The sequence below is a fragment of the Petaurus breviceps genome, unplaced genomic scaffold (assembly GCF_028583685.1).
Source record: "Petaurus breviceps papuanus isolate PSGF00001 unplaced genomic scaffold, PetGlider_PUasm1.0 174, whole genome shotgun sequence".
Lineage (NCBI taxonomy): Eukaryota > Metazoa > Chordata > Mammalia > Diprotodontia > Petauridae > Petaurus > Petaurus breviceps.
The window spans coordinates 530,048-543,479 of NW_027185761.1; the positions used below are offsets into that span (position 1 = coordinate 530,048).

Here is a 13,432-nt window from a genome sequence, read left to right on the forward strand (position 1 = left end):
GTATGGGTTTGTGATCCAGTTAAAAAGGAATGAGACCTTAGGCAAATTTTCTAAACTGTGAGTCCCTACCCCATATGTTAAAAGGGAATATTAATATTCAACTTTGACAAAATTGTGGTGAAAAAAAGAATTTTGTAAATACCAAAGCACTGTTAATGCACTATTCCTATCACTATTAGGCTTCTAGGTTTGAAAAAAGCATTTTATTCACACAGCCCCACAAATTGGTATTTTATTTTATCTACATGTTACTGGTTAAACAATAAGAAATTGCTATCTGTCAGTGATCAAAATCTCTGTAAGGATTTGAGGTGGGAGACAAACCAAGGCCTTCCTCACCCTAGAGTTAGGCCTCTATTTATTATGGCCAAGTGCTGTTTTATATAGACTCCTATATTGACTCTGTGGTCTCATCTATATCTGTTATCTCCACTGATGCAGATCACAAGCTATCCTTGTCTGTCTATCCTTTTCCTTAGGCTGTTAAAGAAGCTGTGCAATTTCCACAAGAAAATCTAGCCCACCCTCTTCCCCCTATTCTGTTTTGTGTTCAAATTTATTATTCATTTACAACATCAGTCCCACATATCCATACTGAAGAAGGAAGTCTATAGGTTATCTATCCAATGACATAGCCGAGTAGGGACAATGCAAATTGTCCATTCATCAGCTTGGTTGTTCCTGTATGGATAGTTAGGACAGACTCATTTAAATAATTGTTTTGATGGATCTCATTTAGGAAGTTTTGCAAAGTTTTAGTTCTGATGTAGTCAGCATTTGCATACAGAAGTACATGAGGCACTTTCCATTTATTGTGAAGCCATCTTTGGTTTGGATTGAACTCTAGAACCTCCCTGATGGATTTCACTTGATATTAATTAATTGGGTGGTCATTGAACACATTTCTCTCTCTCATCATGACTTTTAAGAACTCTTATAATATTTTTGCATATGTATTAGGGATATTTTGTTGGAGTAGAGCCTTTAAGGAAGAATTTTACTCCTTTAAATCAAAAGTTGTTTTATAGTCATCACATACTAAGCACAATGGGATTTGTTTTCTTGCTACCTGTCAGTTAATTAAAGGATCATAAAGATATTCTTTCCAATGGACTATAATTTTCCAAAGCTTTACTGTTCTTTTCTAATATCTTCAAGGATATTCTTGCTGTGTAGATTATTCTCATAAAATATGAAAGGAAAATAATCACAAAAGTAGATAAATATTAATATTCTCTTAGTAACCTTTTTTTGGTGTCATCACAAGGTCTGATATTAACCCCTCACCTTCTGCCCCTATCCATGACATGGTATCTCTCCTTTTTTCAGATATCTTGAGAATTTATCCCTCAAAATCCTTAAGACCCTTAAAGCTTTTTTGACTTCATGCACCTCATCTTTATATATATATATATATATATATATATATGTGTGTGTGTGTGTGTGTTTGACAGCAATGTCTTTTACTATTCTTTTTTTTTCTTCTGAATTACTTCAACCTCCTCATGGTGCATTTCTGGAACTGTGATATTAGAATCCAAAGGGGAAATGATTTTCTTCCTTTGATTGTGAACAGATTTTGTTTCAACAGTCTTTATAGAACTTTAGAATTTTTCATCTGTTTGTTGTCTTCCTTCTAACTTCATACTTAAATCCCCTCAGGATGATTTTGCTAAATTGAGTCTTTTACCAAATTTTTAAGTTCATCTAATACATCTTGCTATTTTCTGAAAAATGCTACTCATAATTTTCATTCACCCTTCATAAGATTTTACAAAAACTTTTATGCTCTAAATTTGACTGTCATATTTCTGTATTTTGAAAGAAGATAAAATGATTGCTTAATAATGCAGCCTTTTGGCTCTGCTGTTCTCCTCAATACAGAAATATATTTATATGTTAAACTTCTTTAGGAAATTATTATAAACATTATTGATATCTATAGGGCAGTTAAGTGATCCCTTGGATAAAGGCCCTGGAGTTAGGAAGACCTGAGTTCATATCCTGCCTTTGACACATCCTGTAGCCTTATGACCTTGGGCAAGTCACTTAAGCTCAATTGCCCTACCTTCTCCCCTCCAAACAAAACAAAACAAGACATATCCTAACTGTGAGATTCCGAGTGAGTCACTTAACCTCTGTGTCGTTTTGTTCATATATAAAATGGGGATAATAATAACACTTACTACTTAGGGTTGTGAGGATAAAATGAGCAATTAATATTTGTGAAATATGGGGGGTGGAGTCAAGATGGCAGAGTAGAAGCAGGACCTCCAAGCAGCTCTGGCTTCCACCTTCCCCAATCCATGTAAAAGGGAACTCTGAACAAACTTTGGAGCTGTAGCACCCACAAAATGACATAGATAAGCTAATCTCCCACTGAGGACAGCCCAGCAGGCCAGCAACAAGCGGCCAGTGCAGTGCTCTGGGAGCCGAGCCCAGGCCCACATGAGCCGGAGGTTTTAGCCCCAGGGCAGACCTGACCAACCACTGGCTGGAGGGACTCCAGATCACCAGCAGCTGTGGCCATTTCCAGATTTATCAACACATAGATGCAAAGGACAAAGTGAGAGGTCAGTGCAGTGTGGACTTTGGGACCAGTAGTTGGGAGAGCATTGGCCTCTTTCCCCAGGGCGAGAAGCCGCTGAGACTCCATGGGGCAGCTGGTGCCACATTACAGCTTCAGCTCCTGGCCTGCAGAGTGTAGGGGGACCAAGTGACCAGTCTGAGGGGTAATCACTCTTTCTTTAACCTGCTTGGATCTGGATTACAGTCTAGGGTGGAGGTCCTGGGGTCTGTGACCAGCTTGCCAGAGCGTGTGGAGGCCTCAGAGAGGGCAGCCAACCAATACATCCGGCAGCTGAGAAAACCCCAGCCTTTGGGATGAAAGCTCCCCTGTCTGGTGACAGAGTCCTACTGTGGCAAAAAGTCCAGGGGTCAAGTGACTAAGGGGTGACATGACCAGGCAAAGGAAGCAAAGCAAACAGAAGAATCCAACATTAGACTCTTATTTTGGGAACAAAAAGGAGCAAAGCATGGAATAAGAGGAAGACAGTGAAGTCAGAACTCCTGCACCAAAAGCTTCAAAGCAAAATATGAGTTGGTTACAGGCCATAGAGGACCTTAAGCACATAAGAGAAGTGGAGGAAAAATTGGGAAGAGAAATGAGAACTATGCAAGAAAATTACAAAATGAGAGTCAACAGCCTGACTGAGGAAAATCACAACTTAAAAAACAGACTAACTCAATTGGCAAAAGAGGCTCAAAAAGGCAAGAGGAGAGGAATGCCTTAAAAAGCCTAATTTGCCAGATAGAAAAAAGAATCTCAAAAGCTCAATGAGGAGAATCATTCCCTCAGCTTTAGAATGGAGCAAAGGGAAGCTAGTGACTTTATGAGAAATCAAGATGATGTTAAACAGATCCAAACAAAAGAAAGAATGGAAGGCAATGTGAAATATCTCATGGGAAAAACCACTGAATGGGAAAATAGATCCAGGAGAGATAATTTAAAAATTATTGGACTACCTGAAAGCCATGATCAAAGAAAGAACCTAGAAATCATCCTCCAAGAAATTGTCAAGGAAAATTGCCCTGATGTTTTAGAACCAGAAGGCAAAATAGAGCTTGAAAAAATCCACTGATCACCTCCTAAAAAGATCCCCAAAAGAAAACTCCTAGGAATATTATAGCCAGGTTCTGGAATTTCCAGATCAAGGAGAGCATATTACAAGCAGCCAGGAAGAAACAGTTTGAATATTGTGGAAACACAATAAGGATAACCCAGGATCTGGCAGCTTCTACACTGAGGGATCAAAGGGCTTGGAATGTGATATTCCAGAGGTCAAAGGAGCTGGGATTAAAACCAAGAATCACCTACCCAGTAAAACTGAGTATCATGTTTCAGGGGAAAATGTGGTCATTCAGTGGAATAGAGGACTTTCAAGTATTCTTGATGAAAAAAACAGAGTTGAATGGAAAATTTGGCATTCAGATACAAGAAGCAAGAGAAACTTGAGAAGATAAACAGGGAATAGAAATCATGAGCCACTTATCAAAGTTGAACTATTAACATTCCTATATGGAAAAATGATAATTGTAATTGATGAAACTTTTCTCAGTATGAAAATAGTTGAAGGGAATATATATATATATATATATTATATGTCTATATAGGAGGGTATATGGGCATATGAATACATACGTGAATGAGTGCATATATGTGTACAGGTATACATAGATAGAGGGCACAGGACCAATTTAATAGGAAGGGATGATACTTAAAAGGTGAAATTAAGAGGTGAGAGGAATATAATGAGAGGAGATGGAGAGAGTCAGAATGGGGTAAACTATCTCATATAGAAGAGGCAAGGGAAAATGGTTACAATGGAGGGGAAGAATAGGAAGGCAAAAGGGAATGGGTCAACCTTATTGCCATTGAATTTGTCTTGGGGAGGGAATGACATACACACTAAATAGGGTATCTCACTCTACAGGATCATAGGGGGGAAGGGGATGAGAGGGGGGATGATGGAACAGAGTGCAGACTGGGGGGAGGTAAATTGGAAGCACTCACTTTTGAAAAGGGAGGGGATTAAAGTAGAGAATAGAACAAGTGGGTGGTGGGATAGGAGGGAGGGAAATATAGTCAGTCTTTTACAAAATATCTACTATGTTAATATTTTTCATTAGCTACACATGTGCAACTTATACTGAACTGCTTATCTTTCCAGTAAGGGTGGGTGACAAGGGAGGAAGGGAATGAATCTGGAATTCTAAGTTTTTTTTTAAAGCAATCAGGGTTAAGTAACTTGCTCAAGGTTACATGGCCAGTTATTTCTGGGTGTGGTGCTGAGTATCTGAGCCCTGATTTGATCCAGGTCATCCCGACACTGGAGCCGGTGCTCTTACTCACTGTGCTACCTGGCCGCCCCCACAACTTTTGAACCATAGAATTTGTGAATTCCTGGGGAAGAGCTAATGACTATATAAGGAGAACCCCAGGGCTAGAAACATCAGGAACTGAGAAGAAGACTCTTGTGGTGGCAGAATCAAGAAGGAGAAAACTTGTGGTATCCTGGCACTCTGTCTTCTCTGTCTGTGTTGATGTTTGTTTATAATACTTTATACGAAGCCCTGGGACCTTACTGGAAGCCCTGAAAGATGATTTTCTGATTGTATGCTTACAGAAGTCCTGGAGGAGGGTTTTGGAGTTTCTGGGATTTTACTGATGATTTGTGCTGACCTCTTGGACCTTGTTTATGGTTCTGTGATGATTTCTATGTTGATGATTTGTATTGAGTTCTCAGACCTTGTTGGTGGATCTGAGTTGATTTCATAGGCAGATAGTTAATTGATGATTGTGCTGACAATGTGTATGAATACTTTTGTGGCTCTGTTAAGCTTTGTCTTCCCAGAAACAAGAAGAACTTGAGGTGGACTGGACACTGTGTGCTTCAATATGGAATGGGAACTGGATGAAGAACTGAACAAGGAGCTGTACAAGGAACTGGGAGCTGCCTGCCTTTGAACCCAGTGACAATTGGAGCTGGGACCATGGAATAGGAACCATGGAAACTGAGAGCCAGCCTCAAGTCAAGCTGAAAGAAGACTTTACTTGGATATTGTGTACTGACTGAGAAGATTGTGATTTACTTGTGACCAAGAGGTAGATGGTTTGTGTATTTTCCACTACCCCTTAAGAGGGTATTCAGTAGTGACTAATGACTGAATAGTGACTGATTTGTAACTTAGTGTACCCCATGAGTGAAGAACTTTAACCATTGTATTTTGTGACCCTTAAGGACAATAAAATGATTGAGTTAATTGAAAGGTTGAATGACTAAGTGATTGATTGACAAAATGATTATATTTTGTTCAAAACTGTGTGACCACTGTGGTGAAAAACTATGTGGCCATTTTCTGTGATAAGTTGTTGTGAATGCTGTATTTTGATTATCTGTGATAAGTTGTAACATTGTGAATTCTGTACCTTGATTTTGTGTGAATGTTTTGCTTTGATTGGTTACTGAATAGAGTATTCACTATACTGTGTAATCAGAACCTTGAAAGCTGTTCACTGCAGCAGTACTCTGGAAATCTGCTCATGAGTGGCTTTACACCTTTCCATAACGGTTTTCTTCTCTAAGAAAGTATTCTCTATATATACTGTGGACATGTAGGTTCCACATAATATACAAATCTCTGGATGCCCTTTTTTTCTTACTCAGGAACTACATCTTCTATTTTTTCCTCTGTTCCCCCTTTGACTACCTTTGCATTGAACTTACCAAGCATCCAAGTACAGTAATATTGATTTACTTTCAAAGTTCTTCATAAGTTTTATATAATTTCTCTACATTCTCAGTGTTTGAGAGCAATATTGACATATAAACTATCATTATTTTAGTGGTAGTGTTTTTGTAGTAACACCATGAAAACTGATTGGAGGTCCTATCAAATGATGTTTATTGCTCCATAAATTATGTTCTTCACATGCACAATCAAACTAGCCTTATTAACTATTGTATTTGTCTCTTAAAGGAAAACCTTAGAGTAAGGATTCTATTTAACTTCAGCTTCCTTTTCCCTTATGGTTTTATTTTTGGGTTAAAGAACAATAGATAACACTCAGTCCCTCCAAATCCATTTGCATATCCACTGCTCATTGGTAAAGTTGTTGGTTATTGATCAGAGCTCTCATGGTTAGTGGACAGAACAAAACACTAAATTATGATTCTTAGTATCTCTTACCCTTTGAGAAGGAGCTTACATAGGAGGAAAATGAGGCCCAAAGATTTTAGCTGGGTTGACTAGGTAGGATGTAGAATAATAACTTAAAATTATATATCATTTTAACATTTTAAAGTGATTTCTATTAAAAAAATCCTGTGAGATGCACAGCAAAAGTTGTATTACATCTTAAACCTCATTTTAATAGAGGAGAACATTGAGACTGAGGTAATAATAAGTGTCTGATATGAATCAGGTTTCTTTCCTCTAAATAGAGAATTCCTTCCAAAGTGAGTTGGCAATATGTCTCTCCAACTTAGCTAAGCTGGTATAAGCCAGCCTGTACTTTTAAATGAAAGTAAAGCAAGTGGGTTCAGGGAAAGTGTGATGTAAACTGGGATCTACACTGCATCTCTGAGGCCACTGGCACTTGAACCAAGTCTCCTTTACTTGTATATTCATGGATTGTATAAATGGTGTCTCTGTCTTTCTAGGGTGAAAGACATATTGCTCTAGAGCATATATACAGAATGCACTAGAATATGGGATTTAAGTAAGGAATGATGAAGGCTTAAAGTGGTCAAGTCTTGCCTAAAGCTGCCATTTTCAATTGTACCAGCTGAGTTTACTTTAGGTTTTACAACTTAAGACACTAATGACAAATGGTGGGAAATGGCATGCACTCAGCTCAGCTGAGTGCTCAGTTGTCCTGGTCTGACAGCTTATTTTCTGCTTTATTTGAGCTTCTGAGTATGCTTAAAGATTGATTGACTCATAGAAAATAAAATAATAGCATTTAAAGAATATCTGCCCCCAAACTCTCACTTTTTAGAAGTGGAAATAAAGGTCAAGAATTTTTGAAGTGATTTGTGTAAGGTGATACAGGTCTGAGGTATCAGACTGGAATTCAAATCTAGGATCTCTGACTCCCAATCTAGGGTCCCAGTAAGTTGCACAAATGGTTCAAGGCCACATTAGCAAGTAAATGGTAAAGCTAGAAATGAGATATCTATATTTCTCATCAGGGTTCTTCTCTTTAGACTATGCTGGTTCTTATTCTAAATGTTACAGACTGAAAATCTCTTCTATCATATGTATGGATTACATAAGAATTCCTTTATCTGATTCACATGAGATGAGTAAGTGTAAATTTAATATGTTTTTAGACTTAGCAATCATACTTTACCCAAGGACAGAAGCTCACACTAACACAACCCTATTTGTGAAATTCAATATGTTTTTCTTAGACCATACACAAAAATAGTGTATTGAACACTATATTCAATTGTCCCTATGGAAAGTCTTCTAACCAAATTCTAGTATATTTCTAAAAAAAAAATTATCATCAGAACTTTAAAATGATTGCTATCCTTTATTTTTATATCACCTCCAATTCCAAATATATCCTTACCACTTTCTCTACCCATAGAGCCATCCATTTTAGCAACAACAAAAATTAAACAATTTTAAAAAAGAAAGTGGAAAAGAGTTAAGCAAAACCAATGTATTAATCAGGACTGACAGCTTAGGCAATGCTACACGTCCATAGTTTTCCACCTCTGTAAATAAAGGAGGGAGGAGCATTTTCTCAAATCTTCTTTAGAGTTAAGCTTCTTGTTTATTAAATTTATAGAACCTGCAGTTTTGTTTTGTTTTTGGGCTACTTCCATTGGCTTTATTTATAATCACTGTGCATTGTGCCTTCCAAACTTACATATTTCCTTCTGGATCAGTTCATATAAATCTTCCTATGCTTTTCTGAATTCTTCCTATTTGTTGTTTCTTATATTAATATTCTTTTGCATACAAATACCACAATTAGTTTAGCTTTCTAAAAAATTTATGCACCTTAAATTTTATTTCTAATTCTTTAATACTGCAATATATCCAACACTACATAAATGAACATATTTTCGTCAGCATCACATAGTGGAAAGAGCATTGGATTTGGAGTCTGTGAGCCAGAGATTTAGTCCAATCTCTTCCATGTAAAGCTCTGTGACCTTGGGAAAATCACCTAACTTCTCTGAACCTCCTTGCCTCATCTCTGAAAAAATAAGGGGAATGCACTAGATAGACTCTAAGGCCCTTTGTAGCTCTAAATAAGTGATGCAATGGTTGGAAACAGCTCTACTTTCTACTCTATGACATCTATTATCATGATTCAAGATAGTTTGTTGTGTCAAATCCCACACTTTGAAGTTTGATCTAAATTTCATGAAGTAAGGCAGAATGTCACAGGGGAATTTCAATAACGTGTTCACCCCCCCCCCCCAATTTTGGCTTCATTTGGTGGTTGGGAATAGCGTTTATCTGCATATTGTGACTCAGTCTCCTTGCTGGAAACCTCCCTACCTTTGTACTTACTCTAAATCCCTTCTGAAAGTAAATTCACTTTATATAGTGCTATGGTGGAGGAGTGTATTTTGCCTTTGATTTATCAGTATTTTGATGTGCCTGTATTTCAGATGTTTCAATGACTACCTCTGTGTAGATAAGTCATCTGACATCTCTGAGGTAGAGCTTCCTCTTCTGTAAAAGAGGAACACTTAGACTATTACTGACAGGATAGGGTGGATTTAAGGAAAGCCCATTGTAAACAATAAAGTCCTGTATAAATAAAAGCTATTATAATGTTCTGCCCACCTCTGACCCTGCCATATACTTGCTACATGAATAAACTTTGAGTACATGTTAAGTTTTCATTGCCCACCCCTCCAATCCCTCTTAATACTTGGTACCCAAAGTAGTAATTTACCAAATGGTAATCTGATACTTTTGTTTCTTTAAAGCTTAATGGGTAATTCATTAACTCAGCAGGGTCTGGCTCAATATGCTTTTAACCATATTTAATGGAAGTTTTGTTGAAAACAGTTCCTTCTGTGTTTACATTTTGGAGAATTTAGGCAGTGTTTTCTAATTTTTTTTTTCATTTTCATCAAATGACTATCATAGCATTACAAGCACGGCATGTGTTATATAAAGTTATATTAAGTTAATTCAGATAATAATATATTAAGGATTCCATGGAACTCCAATATCGGTCAGGAATAAACCAAGAAATGCTTTAAAGGAGAAATAAAGCATTTTGAAGGTGACAAATTCAAATGTGTTTTTAAAATCAATCCTCACGTTTTCCTTTTTCTCTTACTAGGGATGAAATGGTACTACCTTCTTGTGGTGCTTCAGGCATTCTCATTGGCTACTGTCCCCAGAAAGATGCCTTGGATGAGTTTCTTACTGGCTGGGAACATCTTCATTATTACTGCAGCCTGCGGGGAGTTCCCAAACAGGATATCCACAGGGTAAGCATCCTTTGAGAAAAAGAACAGTTAATGAAGGCGTCCTTCAAGTCACAAATGAATTTTGTTTTCTTGTTGAAACCATCTGTTGAAGATGAAAATTTACCTTGTTAAAATCAGCAAAAATACATGTGTGTTTTTGGCCACATGCTCATACATATCTATGTACATTGAGGAAATGATGGGGGATTATAATGGAGGTATATAATGGTGGTGTATATAATGGAAATAATACTGACTTTAGAGTCAAAAGTCCATGATTGAAGTCCTGACTCTAACACCTATTTACCTGTGTGACTTTTGGCAAGTCACTTCCCCTTTGTAGATCTCAGTTTCCCTTCTTATAAAATGAGAGTGTTCAACTAGATGACCCTTAGGTTACCTTCAGGTTCTATTGTTCTGTGCTTTAGTTATGAAAGGTGGAAGTCTAGTGGAATACTAAAGACAAGGATGGGCATGGAGGTGAAATTGTTGATGTAATATCCTGGTGTCTGGAGTGACAGCTTCTTGACTCTCTTCCTTTCTCTTTAGCCTCAGGGGAATGATGAAAGAGAAGCTTTTGGACTGCATGCCACTCAATGTCTAAGAGAGAGTGGTAGGTGGGCAGGTGTGAGAAGGAACTACCCATCCCCTTATTTCTGTCTGCTCACCAGAGTGGAACAAACGAGACAGTCCTGACTGACGAGTCAGAAAAAAGATTTTAACAGGAAACTCCTGGGATGACAGTTGTTTAAGACTTATTTTCATCTCTTTCATCACCCCAATGGTTAAGAGTTAGGCATGTCTCATAGACTTCTAGGGGATGCTCAGTGTAAAAAAGAGGTATACCTAAAACATTCCCAATTAAAATGTGGAGAAAACCAGAGCAACTTCAGGCTCACAGGCATCAAACAGAACAGGCTTCTTCTGCTCCCTGACGAGGATAATGAATTCCTTGTCTTTTGGGGGAGAGGGTTCAGACTCCATTGGCCATTCGCATTAAAATATATTGAAATGAAGCTAGGACAGATTTGGTCCTTGGATAGAACCACCACAATTCCTATTGCCTCTCATTTTAATAAAGCAAGGACAATGGCACACCCTTGCATAGGCAGTATTCCCTCCCACTTTAAATATCTGTTTAATATTCAGGCCTAATCTTCTGGAAAGTCTTTCATTAGGTGTTTATTGTTGTCAGCCCCTCTCATTAACTTTTGATTAAGGAAGTCAGATGTTCTGCAAACACAATGAGCATGCCCTTTTGTTGTAAGGAAAATATATTAGGAGATAATTGTTATTACATTAAGCCTTGGTGATTATTTTCTGTCACCACCACCAAATGACAATTCTGGTAATCACCTTATAGCATAGCTTTATTGTAGAATACACCTAATAAAATTTTTATTGAACAGTAACCAGAAACTAGCTTCATCCAGAGCTCATAAAATAGCAAATGAATTTTTTTCAGGCAATATTCCTACCTGTTCATATTTTTTTTTCATAAGTCATCAGATAGTAGGAATTATCCCTCTTGGGAACTATATTAAATAAAATTAAAACAATAAAATCATAGAATTTTAGAGCTACAAGGGACCTGAGAGATCATCTAATTCCATACATTCATCTCACAGATGGCTAGACTGAGGTCCAGCAGAGGTGGAGTGGTACAGCATTGATGAACCCATTGAAATTATGTAATACACATTTTAGTGGCCTTGGTTGGAGGGAACACACTTGGATGCCAGTTTAGATGGAATGTAGAATCTGTGAAGAGAAATAATGTGAAATTAGTTTGGAGCAATAGGGTGGCTCCTGACTGTGAAAGCTATTGCACTAATCCATCCAAGAAATAATGAGGACCTGAACTAGTGTGGTGGATATGAGATTAGAGAGACACGGACAGATGTGAGAGATGTTGTAAAAATAGAAATCACAGAAGTTGGCAGCTGGTTGGACAGAATGGGGGTGGGGTGAAGAAGGAAGATTTTAGGATGATTTCAAGGTTTTAAAACTGGGTTACTAGAAGAATGGTGGTACCCTCAATAGGAATGAGGGAGTAGAGGAAAGTTGGTTACTAAGTGAGTGAAATAGTGGTAGACTTGGAGGGTGATAGGTCATCTTGTAGGGTGGGGATGAGGGGGCAGAATTATAAGAGGAAGATTAAGAAGAGAGCAGATGCTACTTTTTTTTTAAGCAATTGGGGTTAAGTAACTCACTCAAGGTTACATGGCCAGTTATTTTGTGTGGGTGCCAAATATCTGAGGCCCGACCGCCCCTAACAGATGCTACTTCTTGAGTGATGTGTGTGGGGAGTGAAGGGAGTAAGAGGAGGCAACCAGAGACCCAGACTTGGAGACAGGTTTGTTACTGCTGTTTCCTACAGTCATTCCCAAGTCTCTTCCATCTTTAAGATGCTTTACCTCAAGTAAAAAAAAAACTCAAGTTTTTTGCTATAGTTCCCTTTCTCACTTCGTCAGATTCAAAGACAACATAACATGTACACATAGATATATATTTACGTATATGCATTTGTACATATATACATGTATATATGCATATTGCTTCTGCTACTTATCCTCTAGACATTCTGACTCAAAGTTCAACATGAAGCACAATACCTTGCATGCAGTAGATACTTAATAAGTGCTTAATGTATTGAATTGATTGGGACAGAAGTGAAAGAAAAGGTACCTCCTACCCTCACCTTCAGTTTGCTTAGAATCTCCTAGAAAGAGATACAGGAAACCCAGGCAGCTCTTCTAAAATTTGTCATTTTTTTTCTCCTTCTTGAGCATCTGGCCTGTTACTCCTTAATCAATGTTTGGTCATTTCCTGAGACATTAACCTTGACAGCATGATGTAACCAAGGTTGTTTGTTTGTTTTTCCTTGTTTACACCAAAGCCTCAGGCATGGTCTGGAAAATACACCTACTCAGATTAAAAATAATTTATCAACCAGAATGTGATTAGTAACAGAGAATGAAAGGGCCATTTACTGGACAAAGTTGTCTCTGGGGCCTGAGGCAGCCTAAGAGAATAAGTATGGATATATAATTGAAAAGTTGGCAATCTCTTGAGGAAGAACAGTATCTGACCTTGGAGAGATTTTAGTGTATGTTAATATTTCTCCTTTCCAGAGCAGAAAATGATCCAAATTGTTCTGTTTACATTGTGAATGTATTGTTAGAAAAATGATTGTTAGATGATGTACTGTTAAGCATGAATGACCACTTCACATGGGTTTCCATTAGCTTTTTCTCTACCTGTGTGTGTTTAAATTTTGTTTGTAGTTCATCACAGTTTGTCCTGATTTCCATCTTTTCTCTCACTTTGAGTGAGAATCATATGGTATATGAGAAGGGAGATCTGCACTAATATAAAAGTCAGAAGGGAAATTAAAGGGAGAATGAGAGAGAGAGAGA

General features: G+C 37.7%; 1 protein-coding gene across 1 annotated transcript in view; it reads left to right on the forward strand.

Annotated features, from left to right (window-relative positions):
* Window positions 1-13,432, forward strand: part of ABCA13 (ATP binding cassette subfamily A member 13) — a 513,785-nt gene that overhangs the window by 431,853 nt on the left and 68,500 nt on the right. The window contains exon 57 of the mRNA XM_069084494.1: window positions 9,884-10,034. Within this exon, the coding sequence (XP_068940595.1) occupies window positions 9,884-10,034 (151 nt within the window). The remainder of the gene's footprint in view (window positions 1-9,883; window positions 10,035-13,432) is intronic.